The sequence below is a fragment of the Bos javanicus genome, chromosome 1 (genome assembly GCF_032452875.1).
Source record: "Bos javanicus breed banteng chromosome 1, ARS-OSU_banteng_1.0, whole genome shotgun sequence".
In the NCBI taxonomy this organism is placed as follows: Eukaryota; Metazoa; Chordata; class Mammalia; order Artiodactyla; family Bovidae; genus Bos; species Bos javanicus.
In genome coordinates this window covers 84,380,502-84,397,650 of record NC_083868.1, presented here as the reverse complement: position 1 = coordinate 84,397,650, position 17,149 = coordinate 84,380,502, and the positions used below count along the sequence as shown (strand labels likewise).

At 36.7% G+C, this 17,149-nt stretch overlaps 1 protein-coding gene across 5 annotated transcripts in view; it reads left to right on the top strand.

The window, feature by feature from the left end:
* Window positions 1-17,149, top strand: part of ATP11B (ATPase phospholipid transporting 11B (putative)) — a 123,583-nt gene that overhangs the window by 47,746 nt on the left and 58,688 nt on the right. For all 5 annotated transcript variants that reach the window (XM_061414871.1, XM_061414907.1, XM_061414881.1 and 2 more), the window contains 8 exons: window positions 2,973-3,123; window positions 3,962-4,159; window positions 6,298-6,540; window positions 7,137-7,312; window positions 8,528-8,596; window positions 10,388-10,461; window positions 13,582-13,685; window positions 16,901-17,082. In XM_061414871.1, the coding sequence (XP_061270855.1) occupies window positions 2,973-3,123; window positions 3,962-4,159; window positions 6,298-6,540; window positions 7,137-7,312; window positions 8,528-8,596; window positions 10,388-10,461; window positions 13,582-13,685; window positions 16,901-17,082 (1,197 nt within the window). The remainder of the gene's footprint in view (window positions 1-2,972; window positions 3,124-3,961; window positions 4,160-6,297; window positions 6,541-7,136; window positions 7,313-8,527; window positions 8,597-10,387; window positions 10,462-13,581; window positions 13,686-16,900; window positions 17,083-17,149) is intronic.

Genomic DNA, 17,149 nt, shown 5'->3' with positions numbered 1-17,149 from the left:
TATACATGTAGCATTTTGCACAATATTTGGCATATTGTAGATGCTAAAATAATGATTTTAAAATAAAAACTGTTGAATAATAATGGAACCACTTGAGCGGACTAAACCTCCTACAGAAAAGAATTATAAAATCTGGACAGAATATTAATAAACAAGTATTTGAAAGCATTGGAAAGTGATCAAAAACAGAAACTGGCAAGGAGTCTACTCCTGAAAAATGACAGCAGCAGCAAGGGGGAGTGCAGCTTTTTACCTGAGGGCCCTTTTTACTTACTGTGCTGCTGCACAGGCTATGAGAGAGCCTGAGCTTTATCGTGTGTAGACGTTAGAGGACAAAGTTCAAAGCTGAAGGAGCAGCTAAAAAGGGAAAAATCATTTTAAGGGAATGAACTCCAAAACAGGCATATAAATTCTACCCAAATGACTGGATAAAAAGAAGCAATTAAACCCAATCTGAGAATAAAGAGAAGAAATATTTAAAATGTAGGCTTTAAACAACAGAATAAAAAACAAGCAATAGACAAAATTAAGAGCCAAAAGTTGCTTCTTTGCAAATATTAAAATAGGTAAATCTATACCCAGATCGGACACAACTGAAGTGACTTAGCAGCAGCAGCATACCTAGATCGAGGGATCAAAGGGAAAAGAAGTGGTAGAAGAGAGAAAACTTAAAAAGATTTGCATTGCCTCATTTCAAGACAGTATAAAGCTACAGTAAGTTTTGTATGATTTTAGCATGAAAAGATAGTTCAGTAGGTTAAAATATAGAGAGTTGAGAAATAGTGATTTTCAACTAAAGCATTAAGTGAATTCAGTGAGGAAAAAGTCTTTTCAACAAATGATGTAACAACAATTGGATATTCAAATGGGAAAAAAAATAATAAACTTCAACTCCTGCCTTACACTGTACACCAAAAAAATTTTTAGGATGGATCATAGATCTAAACATAAAAGCTAAAACTATGAAACTTTTAGAAGAAAACTTTGTAAGATATCTTCACAACCTGGAGATAACTAAGTATTTTTTAGGACACAAATAGCATAAATAAAAGGAAAAATTGATAAACTGGACTTCCTCAAAGTTAAAAACTTCTCATCAGACTACACAATTAAGGAAATGAACAAATAAGCCACAAACTGGGAGAAGATATTCACAAGATCTATCTTACAAAGAACTTGTATTCAGAATATATAATGATATATTAAAAACTCCTATATGTTTATAATAAAAACAGCCCAGTGAAAAAAATAGGTAAGATATGAACAGATACTTCACAAAGGAGAATATACATGTGGCCAACAGGCACATGAAAAAGTGTATATCATTAGTCACAAGAGATACAAAGTAGAACTACAAAGAGATACCAAGACGCACTTATTGAAGTGGTAAAAATGGAAACTGAAGGTTCCAAGTATTGGCAGATAAGGAGCAGCTGAAGCACTTCTAAGTAATCTGTGGGTCAAATAGGAAATTTCAAAGAAAAAATTTGTAAATACCTAGAAATTAATACAAATACAACAGTCACATTTTGTAGAATGTAGCTATAGCAGTGCTGAGAAGAAAATGTATAGTACTTGTATTAGGATTCTCTAGAGAAACTAAGCCAGTAGTTTATACCTAAGTTACATATAAGGGGAGATTTATTATAGGAATTGGTTCACGTGGTTGTGGAGCCCGTGAAGTCTCAGTCGGCCAAATGCAAGATAGAGACCCAGGAAACTTGGTGGCATAATTTAGCCCAAATCCAAAGTCCTAAGAACCAGCAGCTCTGAGGTCCCTAATCAAGAAGAGACAGAATTTCTCCTTCCTTCGCCTTTTCTTATTGTTGTTGTTGTTCCATTTGAGCCCTCAATGAATTGGATGATGCCTGCCTATATTGGGGCTTTCCTGGTGGCTCAGACAGTAAAGAGTCTGCCTGCAGTGCAGGAGACCCATGTTCGATCACTAGGTCAGGAAGATACCCTGGAGAAGGGAATGGTTACCCACTCCAATATTTTTGCCTGGAGAATTCCATGGACATGGACAGAGGAGCCTGGCAGACTACAGTCTATGGGCTTGCAAAAAGTCAGACATGACTGAGCGACTAGTTGCTATATTGGTGAGGGCGTATGTCTTTACTAAGTCTATTGAACTAACTATCTCTTCCAGAGACACCCTCACAAACACATCCAGAAACAATGTTTTACCAGCTCTCTGGTTAGCCTGGTCAAATCAACACACAAAATTAACTGTCACAGCACTAAATAATGATACTGAAAAAGAAACACCAATGACAAATTGAAATTTAAATTATACCATTTGCAGTCACCACTCCCAAAGAAGTACCTAGGTGTACACCTAACAAAATCCATATAAAATCCATGTGCTGAAAAGAACAGAATGTTGATGAAGGACTTTAGAGATAAAATATTAAGCTTGCCCAGTGAAAAGAAGAGGGATTTTAAAGTCAATTCATGACTTGTATGATTTTGGGAAATCTACAGAACGATTTTTTAGTTTTGGTCACCATCTTTAAAAAGGATGCAATCTCTTCCTCACAGGTTTTTATAAATATTAGACAAGGTTGTTTTTTGTTTAACATAAGACAAGTTAGTGGTTGTGACAGAAGTTCTATAAAATATCAGTGCTATACAAATATTAGTTATGTTTGCACATAAAGTAAGATAGGTCCTGAAAATGTAGAAAATCTTTTGATAATTATTTACAGTAAAATAACTGGCCAAAACTGTCATTTACTATAAGCATTTTGAACAGTAGCTTAACTATAGTAAATATGTTTGTAATCGTATGTATCTGTTCTTTTATTTCTAGTAAATAGATTTAATTGAATGGTCATAAATTGTGTCATTTAGATAGCTATCATAATATCTTATATATTTAGTGTCTTATTTAATACCAATAATAATTTCCAAACAAATGAGTATAGTAACATGTTATTGATACATTTTATATTCTCTTTTTTTCATTTCAGGTCAATGAATACATTTTTGATAATTTATCTAATAATCCTTATTTCTGAAGCCATCATCAGTACTATCTTGAAATATACATGGCAAGCTGAAGAAAAATGGGATGAACCTTGGTATAACCAAAAAACAGAACATCAAAGAAATAGTAGTAAGGTATTTTATGATGTTCTTGACTCTGTTATAAAGAAAATTTTATTCTTTGGAAATTTTATATCTTTTAATGCTTTGTAGTGACTTCTGATAGGAGTTATCAGTGTCATCCCCTAAAAGTATTATTGTTGAAGGATATCAAAAGGATATTGCATGTGAAGAGTAGCCAACATGTTTGTACTGGTATGCTTTTTACATTTTGGGACATAAGCAATTATATTCCCTATGACATAATTTGAATGGTTAAAGAAGATCACAAAAATTTAGATTATCTGTATTGGCATTCCACTTCAGTACTAGATATTGAAATTTTCATTCCATTTACTGTATATTATAGATTATAACTAAAGAGTAAATTAATTAATTTTCATTTCTATCAGAGTAATTCACTGGGCTTCCCCAGTGGCTCAGTGGTTAAGAATCTCTGCCTGTGATGCAGGATACGCGGGTTCAATCCCTGGGTCAGGAAGATCCCCTGACTGACAAGAATGGCAACCCATTCTTGTCTAGAAAATTACAGGGACAGTGGAGTTTGGCGGGCTACAGTCCATGGTGTTGCAGAGTCAGACCTGACTGAGCAGCTGGGCACAGGCTTGCGCATAGGCACAGAAAGTAACAAATTAAGTAATTTGGTTTTAATCTTTTTTCCTTTCTCTTTAAGATTCTAAAGAGCAATAAATGTGTTGAAAGGACAATTCAATAAATGAATTTCAATTCATGAGGCTATTCTGTTTCAGAATATAGTTAATAGTCTATTTAAATGTGAAATTGATTATTTTCTTCAGTGATGATAAAGAAATTCTCATATTTTTTCTTACCAAAAATCATTTTTTTCCCACAGATTCTGAAATTTATTTCAGACTTCCTTGCTTTTTTGGTACTCTACAATTTCATCATTCCAATTTCATTGTACGTGACAGTGGAACTGCAAAAATTTCTTGGATCATTTTTTATTGGCTGGGATCTTGATCTCTATCATGAAGAATCAGATGAGAAAGCTCAAGTCAATACTTCTGATCTGAATGAAGAACTTGGACAGGTAAAAATGATCCTTTTGTTTTTCTAATTTGTTATTTTTATCAAAACAATAAATGTACAAAAACTGATAAAACTAAATATTACAAAACTTATACTAAAAAACAGCCCCACTTTCTTTGCTCCACACCTTGTTTCTTGTTTCCCATTTTGAAATCTTAAACTGTTCTTCATTATTTAGCATTGTATTTTTATATGGTATTCTTTCTGGATTTTTAAAGTTGAGACATTATTTACTATGAAATATAAAGATATAACCCTTACACTATTCCTTCTACACACATCTCCAGACATATACCCACTTTGCCTCTCCATAGCTCCCCAATATTGTTAAATCACAATTTGGGATTTAATAAATATTCACTTACTGACATTATTAGAACTGTTTTGTTATAGTTTATTAACTCCTAGTTCTCTCTGTGTGCTGTGTAGTACTATAATTACATTTTTCCTATGTATTTTGGTTTTGTTAGACTTAATTGTTCTATTTTTTCATTCTCTTAATTTCCATTTACCACAAACAAATCTGATGAGTGTATGAACCATCTCTCACATATGCAAACACAGCAGGTAATCTAGGATTTCCTTTCTCTTTTTTATTCTGTTGCTCGCTTTCTCTTTTGAAGCCTTTCATTTTTCTGCTTCAATTTGGACTTCTTTCTGGACCAGCTTCTCAGCTGTCACCCTGGACTTCCTTTTCCATCACCCTAGAACTTCCCTTGTCTCCCATCTGTTTTAAATTTCCTGCCCTCTGCTTCCCATGTCTTCCCACCTGTTGCTTATTCTCTTATTTTGGTGGACCACATCTTCTAATAACTTCTTCGGAAAGGATGCATAAGATGGATATATTTTGAGTTTTTGCATGTCTAAAAATATCTTTATTCCCTTCTTACACTTGATTAATAATTTAGGTTGGGAATTATTTTTCCTCAATATTTTCAAAAGCAGTTCTCCATTTTTTTCCTGGCTTCCAGTGTTTCTATGAGAAATCCAATCCTATTCTGAGTCTCAGTTTTTCTATGTGATCTGTTGTTTTGTTTCTGGAAACGTTAATGTTTACAATCTTCTCTTTGTGCAATGAATCTGAAATTTTATGATGATACACCTTGGTGTCTTTTTTTACTCCCTTTGGGCAAAGAACTCCAAGTCCTCTTAATCTAGAAACATGTCCTTCACTTCGAGGAATTTTCCTTATTTCTTTAGTAACAAGTCTGTTTCTGTTTTGTGGAATTTTATTTCTGAAATTTATTAATTTGGGTGTCAGACCATTTATCCTAATTTCCTAATTCTCTTTGAATTTTCATCTCCGTGTTTTTATAATACGGTTTCTGGGAGAAGTCATGCACTTTTATCTTTCCACCTATCTTTTGGTTTATTTCTATGATAATATTTTAAATGTCTAATATTATAGTATATCAGAACAGTGTGTTTGTTTGGCTGTGCCCTGTGGTTTGCAGGATCTTAGTTCATCAGTTCTGCTGTAATGTGACATATCCATTACCAAAAATCACTGTGCTGTGTAAAATTACTTACTAAAAACCACAGGGTTTATGGGAAAATGGGATTGGGGTATAACATAAACTTTGTCAGTAATACATTTAAAATGAAAAGGGAGGAACCTAATGACAACAGTACTTGCTAAATTATTAAGAAATACAATAAATATGGTAAATACAATAAATAAGTACTACAATAAATACGGCACTTTATGAAAAAGACCTAAAGTATACTTGTAGAAGTGGCCATCAGAAGTATTGCAGCTGGTTTTTGTGTGTTATTTGAATTTATTTATTTGGCTGATGGGTCTTGGTTTTAGCATGTGGGGGCATTCAAGATAAGATCTTTCAGTTGCGGCATGTGGAATATAGTTCCCTGACCAGGAACTATTTCTGCTGTTGATTCAACAAAAACTATCAGTCCCCTCTATAGATGAACGTAACTCTAAAGATGCCACAGACTTATAAAAGTCTATAAATTTTAAATGTTTTGTGTTACCCTGCATCATTAATTATTTGTACTCTCAACATGAGTATATCAATGTTAATAGGTAAACAACATCAGGAGACAGAGGGCAGCTTTTTTTTTTTTTTTGTCTAATATAAGACCCTGAACAGAAAAGTTTGTTTTCTTTTCTATCTCTAGGTGGAGTATGTGTTTACAGACAAAACTGGTACACTGACAGAAAACGAGATGCAGTTTCGGGAATGTTCAATTAATGGTACAAAATACCAAGAAATCAATGGTAGACTTGTATCTGAAGGACCAACACCAGACTCTTCAGAAGGAAACTTATCTTATCTTACTAGTTTATCCCATGTTAACAATTTATCCCATCTTGCAGCCGGTTCCTCCTTTAGAACCAGTCCTGAGAATGGAACTGAACTAGTAAGCAATTTTTAAGTTAATAAATAGGAATTTCATTTGAAATGGTAGTTCTTTGTAGTTGGTAGGTTGTAGGAGAAAATGTTTTAAATGTTAGTGGGGCAAGAAATACACATTTGAAATGTTTATACTTTGGTTCAGCATTGAGAATTTATAGTCATAAGGAAACTTAAATTGTCACTTATTATGTATCTACTTTAGTTCTCTAGGTGTTTAAATGAGACTAAGTTAAGGAACGCGCTTCTGCCTTGAAGTAAATAAGACTTTGTTAAGGAACACAGCTTAAATTTATTTAATACCTTTTCCATCTCAGTTCTGCCACAAAATAGTTTTTACCTTTACTTGCAATTTGGTTATGTCTACTGAAAAGATAGTCAGATGTTAAAGGGTCATAAGCAAACATGATGTCTTAACTCTTTGGAGTCAGAAGCAGCCAGCTAGCTATTGCTTATGCAATTCAAGATTATAGCACTCTTGTTCTACATCTTTATCAAATTACAAACTGTATTTAATGGCATTTTTTAGAATTTTGTTTCTGGTTTCCTACATGTTATTTGGTATTGGTATTTTTATTGTGAATATTAATTATGTTTCTGCAGATTAAAGAACATGATCTCTTCTTTAAAGCAGTCAGTCTCTGTCACACTGTGCAGATTAGCAGTGTTCAGACTGATAGCATTGGTGATGGTCCCTGGCAGTCCAGCTTTGCACCTGCCCAGTTGGAGTACTATGCATCTTCACCAGATGAAAAGGCTCTCGTGGAAGCTGCTGCAAGGTAGTTTAAGTATAATTTTCAAATCTTCAGAAAAATACCTTTTAAATAAAAGTGTGAAAATACAAGAAAATACTTTTAAATTCTCAGACAAAAAAGCACATAAAAATATTCTACATAAGAATGTGAAATGTCATTAATTTTGTTGTCAAGCTTGCATTAAGTCGTATTTTGAAGAGATCTCTTTAAAAGTCTACTGCATTCTGCATGTGTGCTCAGTCCTGTCTGACTTTGTGACCCTACAGACTGTAGCCTGCCAGATTCCTCTGTCTGTGGGATTTCCCAGGAAAGAATACTGGAGTAGTTTGCCATTTCCTCCTCCGAGGGATCTTCCCAACCCAGGGACCGAACCTGCATCTCCTGCATTGGCAGGCAGATTCTTTACCTGCTGAGCCATCGCGGAATACCCATACCCAAAGTTAACAACAAGCCAAAGTAATTTTGTTACATAAATTTTAACACATTTATTATAGGCTAGCAGTGTTATCAAATAATGGCACTTCTACTGGTCCTTTCATTGCTTCAGTCTTCTGATGGCAAGTTTTACTCTGACAGCAGAAGTAGTGTTGTAGTAGGTCCAGGCACCACTAGCTACTGTCTGATTGCTATGAAATATGTTGTGAGAAATACTTGTGTGTGTATTGTTTTGTACCAACTCTAATCCTTTAAGTTCTTAAAAATAATGCTATATATTCTCAAAGGAAATACTTTAATACATCTTAAACTTATATTTTAAATGTTTTTACTCAAGTCATATCGTAAAATATGAAATGTTGTTCAGTTGCCCAGTCATGTCCAACTCTTTGCAACCCCATGGACTGCAGCATGCCAGGTCTTCTGTCTCTCACCATCTCCTAGAGTTTGCCCAAGTTTATGTCCACTGACTCAGTGATGCCATCCAACCATCTCATACTCTGTTGCCCTCTTCTTCTGCCTTCAATCTTTCCCAGCATCAGGGCCTTTTCCAGTGAGTAGCTGTTTGCATCAGGCAGCCAAATTACTGGAGCTTCAGCTTCAGCATCAGTCCTTCGAATGAGTATTTAAGGTTGATTTGCTTTAGGACTGACTGGTTTGATCTCCTTGCTGTCCAAGGGACTGTGGAAGAGTCTTCTCTAGCACCAGTTTGAAAGCATCAATTCTTTGGCACTGTGCCTGCCTTCTTTATGGTCCACCTCTCATCCTTTATATCTTATATTTCTTTCTTCTTTTATTTCCTAGATTTGGCATCGTATTTGTTGGTAATTCTGGAGAAATTATGGAAGTTAAAACTCTTGGAAAACTGGAACGGTAATTTTTTTCTATATGTAATTTTCTATGTATTGAATACTATAGAACAGGAATCGGTAAAGTGACCCAGAAGCTAGATCTGGCCTACGGCTTGTTTTTGTATAGCCTGTAGACTAAATTACATTTTTAAAATGTTTTCAGAAACAAAAATGCAACAGAGATCATATATGATGTTCAAAGCCTAAAGTATTTGCTATCTGGCACCTTAAAAGTTTACCAAGGCCTGCTCTAGAATGATGTCAGTATTACATAGTATCTCATCACAATAATAATATAATGGTCTGAATCTTTCATCTGTACTTTAGCTTAACGGTTCTTGAATTTACTTATGTGTTTATTTTTACATGTAAAGGTAATGAGTTTTATGTTTCTACTCACTAAACAAAAATTTCTTTATCTTTCCAATGATTTTTATCTTTCAAACATTAAGGAACTGTTGTATCATTTCCAATACTTCTACTGTTGGATAAAGTAGTCCATTCTTATCATATTCATATATCTTTTGTGGTTTTTATCAGTTCTGATCACATCTCAGCTCCAGCCCTGCTTGTCCAAACTATGCTTTTCTGAACTAAATAGTGCCCAGTCTTTGACCACTTCTATCTGGGACCCTGTCTAGCTCATTTTATCAACTTCCACACTTGACCATCAGACACCAAATTCTTCTGCAGCTCCCTAGAGAGATCTTCCCCGTCTCCACCCCCCACCCCCCACCCCACCCCGCAGCTGTCCTGTCCTGGGTTTAGAATCACTGCTATAATGAGCCTCTGTTACTAATGTGAGGGCTTATATTTCTCAGATGTGTTTGGTCAGAAAAAAGGGTTTAGAATCAGTCACCCTTTTTAGTGAGGAAACATGAAGCTGGGCAGATATGCATTCCAATCCTTGCTCTGCCACTCATATGCTTATTTGGCTTAGGCAAATGAATATGCCTTTCTGAGTATAATAGTCTTCATCTGTAAAGTGAGAGTGAGATAAGACCTACATCCTTTGGTTTTCATGGGTGTTAAATGATAGAAGGTATGTAAAGTATGTGGCATTCCGTTAAGTATTAGACTGACCAAAATGGTCATTCAGGTTTTCCCATGAGATCTTTTGGCAAAACCTGAATGAACTTTTTCTCCAATCCAATACTTAATAAAAGTCTGTTCCTTCTTTTTCTATCTTGTATTGTTAATTGACTCATGATCCATCATCTTAAAAAATATAGTTGAGATTAATTTCTTGTTCTGAATTAACCATTTTATCTCTTATGGGGGTTCTTTCCAAATAGTCACTTCAGTTCAGTCGCGCAGTCATGTCCGACTCTTTGCGACCCCGTGAATGGCAGCCCGCCAGGCCTCCCTATCTGTCACCATCTCCCGGAGTTCACTCACACTCACGTCCATTGAGTCAGTGATGCCATCCAGCCATCTCATCCTCAGTTGTCCCCTTCTCCTCCTGCCCCCAATCCCTCCCAGCATCAGAGTTTTTCCAATGAGTCAACTCTTCACATGAGGTGGCCAAAGTACTGGAGTTTCAGCTTTAGCATCACTCCTTCCAAAGAAATCCCAGGGCTGATCTCCTTTGAATGGACTGGTTGGATCTCCTTGCAGTCCAAGGGCCTCTCAAGAGTCTTCTCCAACACCACAGTTCAAAAGCATCAATTCTTCAGCGCTCAGCTTTCTTCACAGTCCAACTCTCACATCCATACATGACCACTGGAAAAACCATAGCCTTGATTAGACTAATAGTCACTTAATATTATTCAAAAAAGTAAAGATTTTGTCTTTCTTATTTTTTTTCACTTAGATACAAGCTGCTTCATATTTTGGAATTTGATCCAGATCGTAGAAGAATGAGTGTAATTGTTCAAGCACCTTCAGGTAACAAATCTAAACTTTTATGAATTTGTACTTATTTAATATTGTATTTGAAGTGGTTTGCCATTCCCTTCTCCAGTGGACCCCATGAACAGTATGAAAAGGCAAAATGATAGGATACTGAAAGAGAAACTCCCCAGGTCAGTAGGTGCCCAGTATGCTACTGGAGATCACTGGAGAAATAACTCCGGAAAGAATAAAGCGATGGAGCCAAAGCAAAAACCAATATCCAGTTGTGGATGTGACTGGTGATAGAAGCAAGGTCCAATGCTGTAAAGAGCAATATTGCATAGGAACCTGGAATGTCAGGTCCATGAATCAAGGCAAATTGGAAGTGGTCAAACAGGAGATGGCAAGAGTGAATGTTGACATTCTAGGAATCAACGAACTGAAATGGACTGGAATGGGTGAATTTAACTCAGATGACCATTATATCTACTACTGCGGACAGGAATCCCCTCAGAAGAAATGGAGTAGCCATCATGGTCAACAAAAGAGTCCAAAATGCAGTACTTGGATGCAATCTCAAAAACGACAGAATGATCTCTGTTCGTTTCCAAGGCAAACCATTCAATATCACAGTAACCCAAGTCTATGCCCCAACCAGTAACGCTGAAGAAACTGAAGTTGAACGGTTCTATGAAGACCTACAAGACCTTTTAGAACTAACACCCAAAAAAGATGTTCTTTTCATTATAGGGGACTGGAATGCAAAAGTAAGAAGTCAAGAAACACCTGGAGTAACAGGCAAATTTGGCCTTAGAATAGGGAATGAAGCCGGGCAAAGACTAATAGAGTTTTGCTAAGAAAATGCACTGGTCATAGCAAACACCCTCTTCCAACAGCACAAGAGAAGACTCTACACATGGACATCACCAGATGGTCAACACTGAAATCAGATTGATTATACTCTTTCAAGACACAGATGGAGAAGCTCTATACAGTCAACAAAAACAAGACCAGGAGCTGACTGTGGCTCAGATCGTGAACTCCTTATTACCAAATTCAGACTGAAATTGAAGAAAGTAGTGAAAACCACTAGACCATCAAATCCCTTATGATTATACAGTGGAAGTGAGAAATAGATTTAAGGGCCTAGATCTGATAGATAGAGTGCCTGATGAACTATGGACGGAGGTTCATGACATTGTACAGGAGACAGGGATCAAGACCATCCCCATGGAAAAGAAATGCAAAAAAGCAAAATGGCTGTCTGAGGAGGCCTTACAAATAGCTGTGAAAAGAAGAGAAGCGAAAAGCAAAGGACAAAAGGAAAGATATAAGCATCTGAATGCAGAGTTCCAAAGAATAGCAAGAAGAGATAAGAAAGCCTTCTTCAGCGATCAGTGCAAAGAAATAGAGGAAAACAACAGAATGGGAAAGACTAGGGATCTCTTCACGAAAATCAGAGATACTAAGGGAACATTTCATGCAAAGATGGGCTCGATAAAGGACAGAAATGGTATGGACCTAACAGAAGCAGAAGATATTAAGAAGAGGTGGCAAGAATACACAGAAGAACTGTCCAAAAAGATCTTCACGACCCAGATAATCACAATGGTGTGATCATTCACCTAGAGCCAGACACCCTGGAATGTGAAGTCAAGTGGGCCTTAGAAAGCATCACTACGAACAAAGCTAGTGGAGGTGATGAAATTCCAGTTGAGCTATTTCAAATCCTGAAAGATGATGCTGTGAAAGTGCTGCACTCAATATGCCAGCAAATTTGGAAGACTCGTCAGTGGCCACAGGACTGGAAAAGGTCAGTTTTCATTCCAATCCCAAAGAAAGGCAATGCCAAAGAATGCTCAAACTACCGCACAGTTGCACTCATCTCACACACTAGTAAAGTAATGCTCAAAATTCTCCAAGCCAGACTTCAGCAATACGTGAACCGTGAACTTCCTGATGTTCAAGCTGGTTTTAGAAAAGGCAGAGGAACCAGAGATCAAATTGCCAACATCCGCTGGATCGTGGAAAAAGCAAGAGAGTTCCAGAAAAACATCTATTTCTGCTTTATTGACTATGCCAAAGCCTTTGACTGTGTGGATCACAATAAACTGTGGAAAATTCTGAAAGAGGTGGGAATACCAGACCACCTGACCTGCCTCTTGAGAAACCTGTATGCAGGTTAGGAAGCAACAGTTAGAACTGGACATGGAACAACAAACTGGTTCCAAATAGGAAAAGGAGTACGTCAAGGCTGTATATTGTCACCCTGTTTATTTAACTTATATGCTGAGTACATCATGAGAAACGCTGGACTGGAAGAAGCACAAGCTGGAATCAAGATTGCCAGGAGAAATATCAATAACCTCAGATATGGAGATGACACCACCCTTATGGCAGAAAGTGAAGAGGATCTAAAAAGCCTCTTGATGAAAGTGAAAGTGGAGAGTGAAAAAGTTGGATTAAAGCTCAACGTTCAGAAAACGAAGATCATGGCATGTGGTCCCATCACTTCAGTGGAAGCAATGTCAGACTTTATTTTTCTGGGCTCCAAAATCACTGCAGATGGTTACTGCAGCCATGAAATTCAAAGATGCTTACTCCTTGGAAGGAAAGTTATGACCAACCTAGATAGCATATTCAAAAGCAGAGACATTACTTTGCCAACAAAGGTCCATCTCGTCAAGGCTATGGTTTTTCCAGTGGTCATGTATGGATGTGAGAGTTGGACTGTGAAGAAGGCTGAGCGCTGAAGAATTGATGCTTTTGAACTGTGGTGTTGGAGAAGACTCTTGGGAGTCCCTTGGACTGCAAGGAGATCCAACCAGTCCATTCTAAAGGAGATCAGTCCTGGGTGTTCTTGGAAGGAATGATGCTGAAGCTGAAACTCCACCTCATGTGAAGAGTTGACTCATTGGAAAAGACTCTGATGCTGGGAGGGATTAGGGGCAGGAGGAGAAGGGGATGACAGAGGATGAGATGGCTGGATGGCATCACTGAATCGATCGACGTGAGTCTGAGTGAACTCCAGGAGTTGGTAATGGACAGGGAGGCCTGGCGTGCTGCGATTTATGGGATCGCAAGAGTCGGACATGACTGAGCGACTGAACTGAACTGAACTGAACTGAATATTGTATCTAATACAATTTTTTAAATGTTCATTTTTCTTTTTAGGTGAGAAGCTTTTATTTGTTAAAGGCGCTGAATCATCAATTCTCCCTGAATGTATAGGTGGAGAAATAGAAAAAACCAAAATTCATGTAGATGAATTTGCTTTGGTAAGTGGAAATTTCTCTGATTTAAAAACCATTATAAATATATATGAAAGATATTTGCATTAGTATTTTATCAAAAATTACAGTAATTCTGTAGTTCTGTTACATTATGTGTTGGTTCCTCATTCTTTGGTTAAATACTGACCTTTTAACCTGCAAACATATATCTTCTGTTTGAACCTATTACAGCCAGAGTACTTATGGCTTTAAGGACCCCTCAAATTGCTGCATTATAAAAGGAGGGATTTCCCTAGTGGTCCAGTTATTAAGACTCTTGCTTCCACTGCAGGGGGCACAGATTTTTATTCCTGGTCAGGGAATTAAGATTCCCACACAGCACAGCCAAAAAAAAGGAGGGGGTTATAAAAAAAAATTCAAGAATGTGTAGAACTGGAACCCTCATACATGCTATGGAAATATAAATGATATGGCCAACTTTAGAAATAGTTTTACAGTTACTCATGCAACACAGAATAATATAGAGTTACTATATGAGTCAAGGTATACATCCATAGAATTGAAAATATACATCTAACAAAAACTTGGACACAAATGTTTGTAGCAGCTTTATTCCTAATAGCTAAAAACATGGAAAAACCCAAATGTCTGTCAACTGATGAATGGATTAAACAGTGTCCTATCTGTATAATGGAGTGTTAATTGGCCATTAAAAGAAATGATGTTCCTTTGTTAAGTGAAAGAAGCTAGTCACAAAAGGCCACATATTCTGTTTATATGAAAATCCAGAATATGCCAATTCATAGAGCCAGAAATCAGATTAGTAGTTGCCGGGAGCTGGAGTAAGGGGGAAAAGGGAAGCGTCTGCTAATGAGTATGGAATTCCTTTTGAAGGTGATGAAAATGTTCTGAAATCAGATAGTCATAATGATTGCATGACTTCATGAGTACACTAAGGACCAGCTAATTGTACTCTTTAAAGTGAATTATGGTATGTGACTTATGTCCCTCTTAATAAAAGAATGTAGGAGAATCTTACAAAAATAAAGTGCTACAGTTCATGTGAAGAGGAAACTTATTAAGCAGTTCTATCTCAGTCTTAGAGCTTCATGATCTCTCATTTCTGCATTTCTGTAAATGTTTGCTCCATACTTATCTCTATACATCTGCCTCTTTACAGTTTCTTCTCTCCCATTACTTATTTTCTAATTGTTTATGGTCTAGTTCATCTACCACACTGTAACATCTGTAAGAACAAAGATATTCTACTTTTCTGTCATTTTAGTATCTAGAACAATGCTTTCACTAAGCTGGGACTCAACAAATACTTGTTGCGGAATGAATTAATTTCATTTGTTTATAACTCTGATAGTCTCTTGACTTATTTAAGAGAAACAGGTGTTTATAAATATAGGTCATATGTAAATCAAGGAAAGCCAATATTTAGAAATCTACTAAGTAGTGACCTGCCTCTTGAGAAATCTGTATGCAGGTCAGGAAGCAACAGTTAGAACTGGACATGAAACAACAGACTGGTTCCAAGTAGGAAAAGGAGTACGTCAAGGCTGTATATTGTCACCCTGCTTGTTTAACTTATATGCAGAGTACATCATGAGAAACACTGGACTGGAAGAAGCACAAGCTGCAATCAAGATTGCCGGGAGAAATATCAATAACCTCACATATGCAGATGACACCACCCTTATGGCAGAAAATAAAGAGGAACTCAAAAGCCTCTTGATGAAAGTGAAAGTGGAGAGTGAAAAAGTTGGCTTAAAGCTCAACATTCAGAAAACGAAGATCATGGCATGTGGTCCCATCACTTCATGGGCAATAGATGGAGAAACAGTGTCAGACTTTATATTTTTGGGCTTCAAAATCACTGCAGATGGTTACTGCAGCCATGAAATTCAAAGATGCTTACTCCTTGGAAGGAAAGTTATGTCCAACCTAGATAGCATATTCAAAAGCAGAGACATTACTTTGCCAACAAAGGTCCGTCTAGTCAAGGCTATGGTTTTTCCAGTAGTCATGTACGGATGTGAGAGTTGGACTGTGAAGAAGGCTGAGCGCTGAAGAATTGATGCTTTTGAACTGTGGTGTTGGAGAAGACTCTTGGGAGTCCCTTGGACTGCAAGGAGATCCAACCAGTCCATTCTAAAGGAGATCAGCCCTGGGATGTCTTTGGAAGGAATGATGCTAAAGCTGAAACGTCACTACTTTGGCCACCTCGTGCGAAGAGTTGACTCACTGGAAAAGACTCTGATGCTGGGAGGGATTGGGGGCAGGAGGAGAAGGGGACGACAGAGGATGAGATGGCTGGATGGCATCACTGACTCAATGGATGTGAGTCTGAGTGAATTCCGGAGTTGGTGATGGACAGGGAGGCCTGGCGTGCTGCGATTCATGGGGTCGCAAAAGTCGGACACGACTGAACGACTGAACCGAACTGAAGTAGTGTCATATAGTATTTTAAAACCTTTCCTTTCTGAGTCCTTTTATTAGAATCTTTATTTTGGGTTTTTGTGAGGAAAATGTAAGAAAAAGAACTTTTCTAAGCTTTCAGAGTTAGATACCAACTTTCAGATATTAACACCATAAGAAAAATTGATCCTTGGTACAATCAGATAATCAAACATGTATTCCTAAGTTTTGTATAATTCCAAATCACCAGTGAAGATACAATGATACAATTAAAAATCATTCATTCTGGGACTCTAGAAAAGTATTGGTTGATTGATAATGACCACCTTACAGTCTTCTTTATTTGAATTGTGAATTTGTCATACCATGAAGCCTCAGAAAATTATAGTCCCCTTTGCTTAAAAAAATTTTTTTAAGTAGATAAAAGTAAATTTTTAGTGGTTAAAACAAGAGAGTAGAACCTAGTGCTGCCTCTTTTGATTGGCCTGAAGGTACCTTTGTAGAACTTTTTATTTTCCTGGTAAAAAACGGTTCTAAAATTACAGATAGATCATGTTTATGAGCATGTCTAGGCTCTGTAATATTCTACAATTCAGTGACCTTAATTATTATGAGCAACTTTTTAAGAACCCATCAGAAATTGAAAGAGCTATGATAATATGTATCCCACAATTCAGATGACTGTGGTTTTGTAACAGTTTCCTGTCACTAGATGATGATAATTTTTAAATTTGTTAGTTAATTTTTGGTAATGGTATCCTCAGTTTATTTCAATAACTTTTTGATTCCCCATTAGTTATTTTCGTTCAATTTTGTCTTTAATTTTTCTCTTTTAGAAAGGGCTAAGAACTCTTTGTATGGCCTATAGACAATTTACATCTAAAGAGTATGAGGAAATAAATAGACGTTTATTTGAAGCCAGGACTGCCTTGCAGCAACGGGAAGAGAAATTGGCAGGTGTCTTCCAGTTCATAGAGAAAGACCTGATATTACTGGGAGCTACAGCAGTAGAAGACAAGTAAGTATCAGATAAATAGTCAATGTCATTTTTCTCATAAGAATTTTTCTAACCAAATATTTGTAAT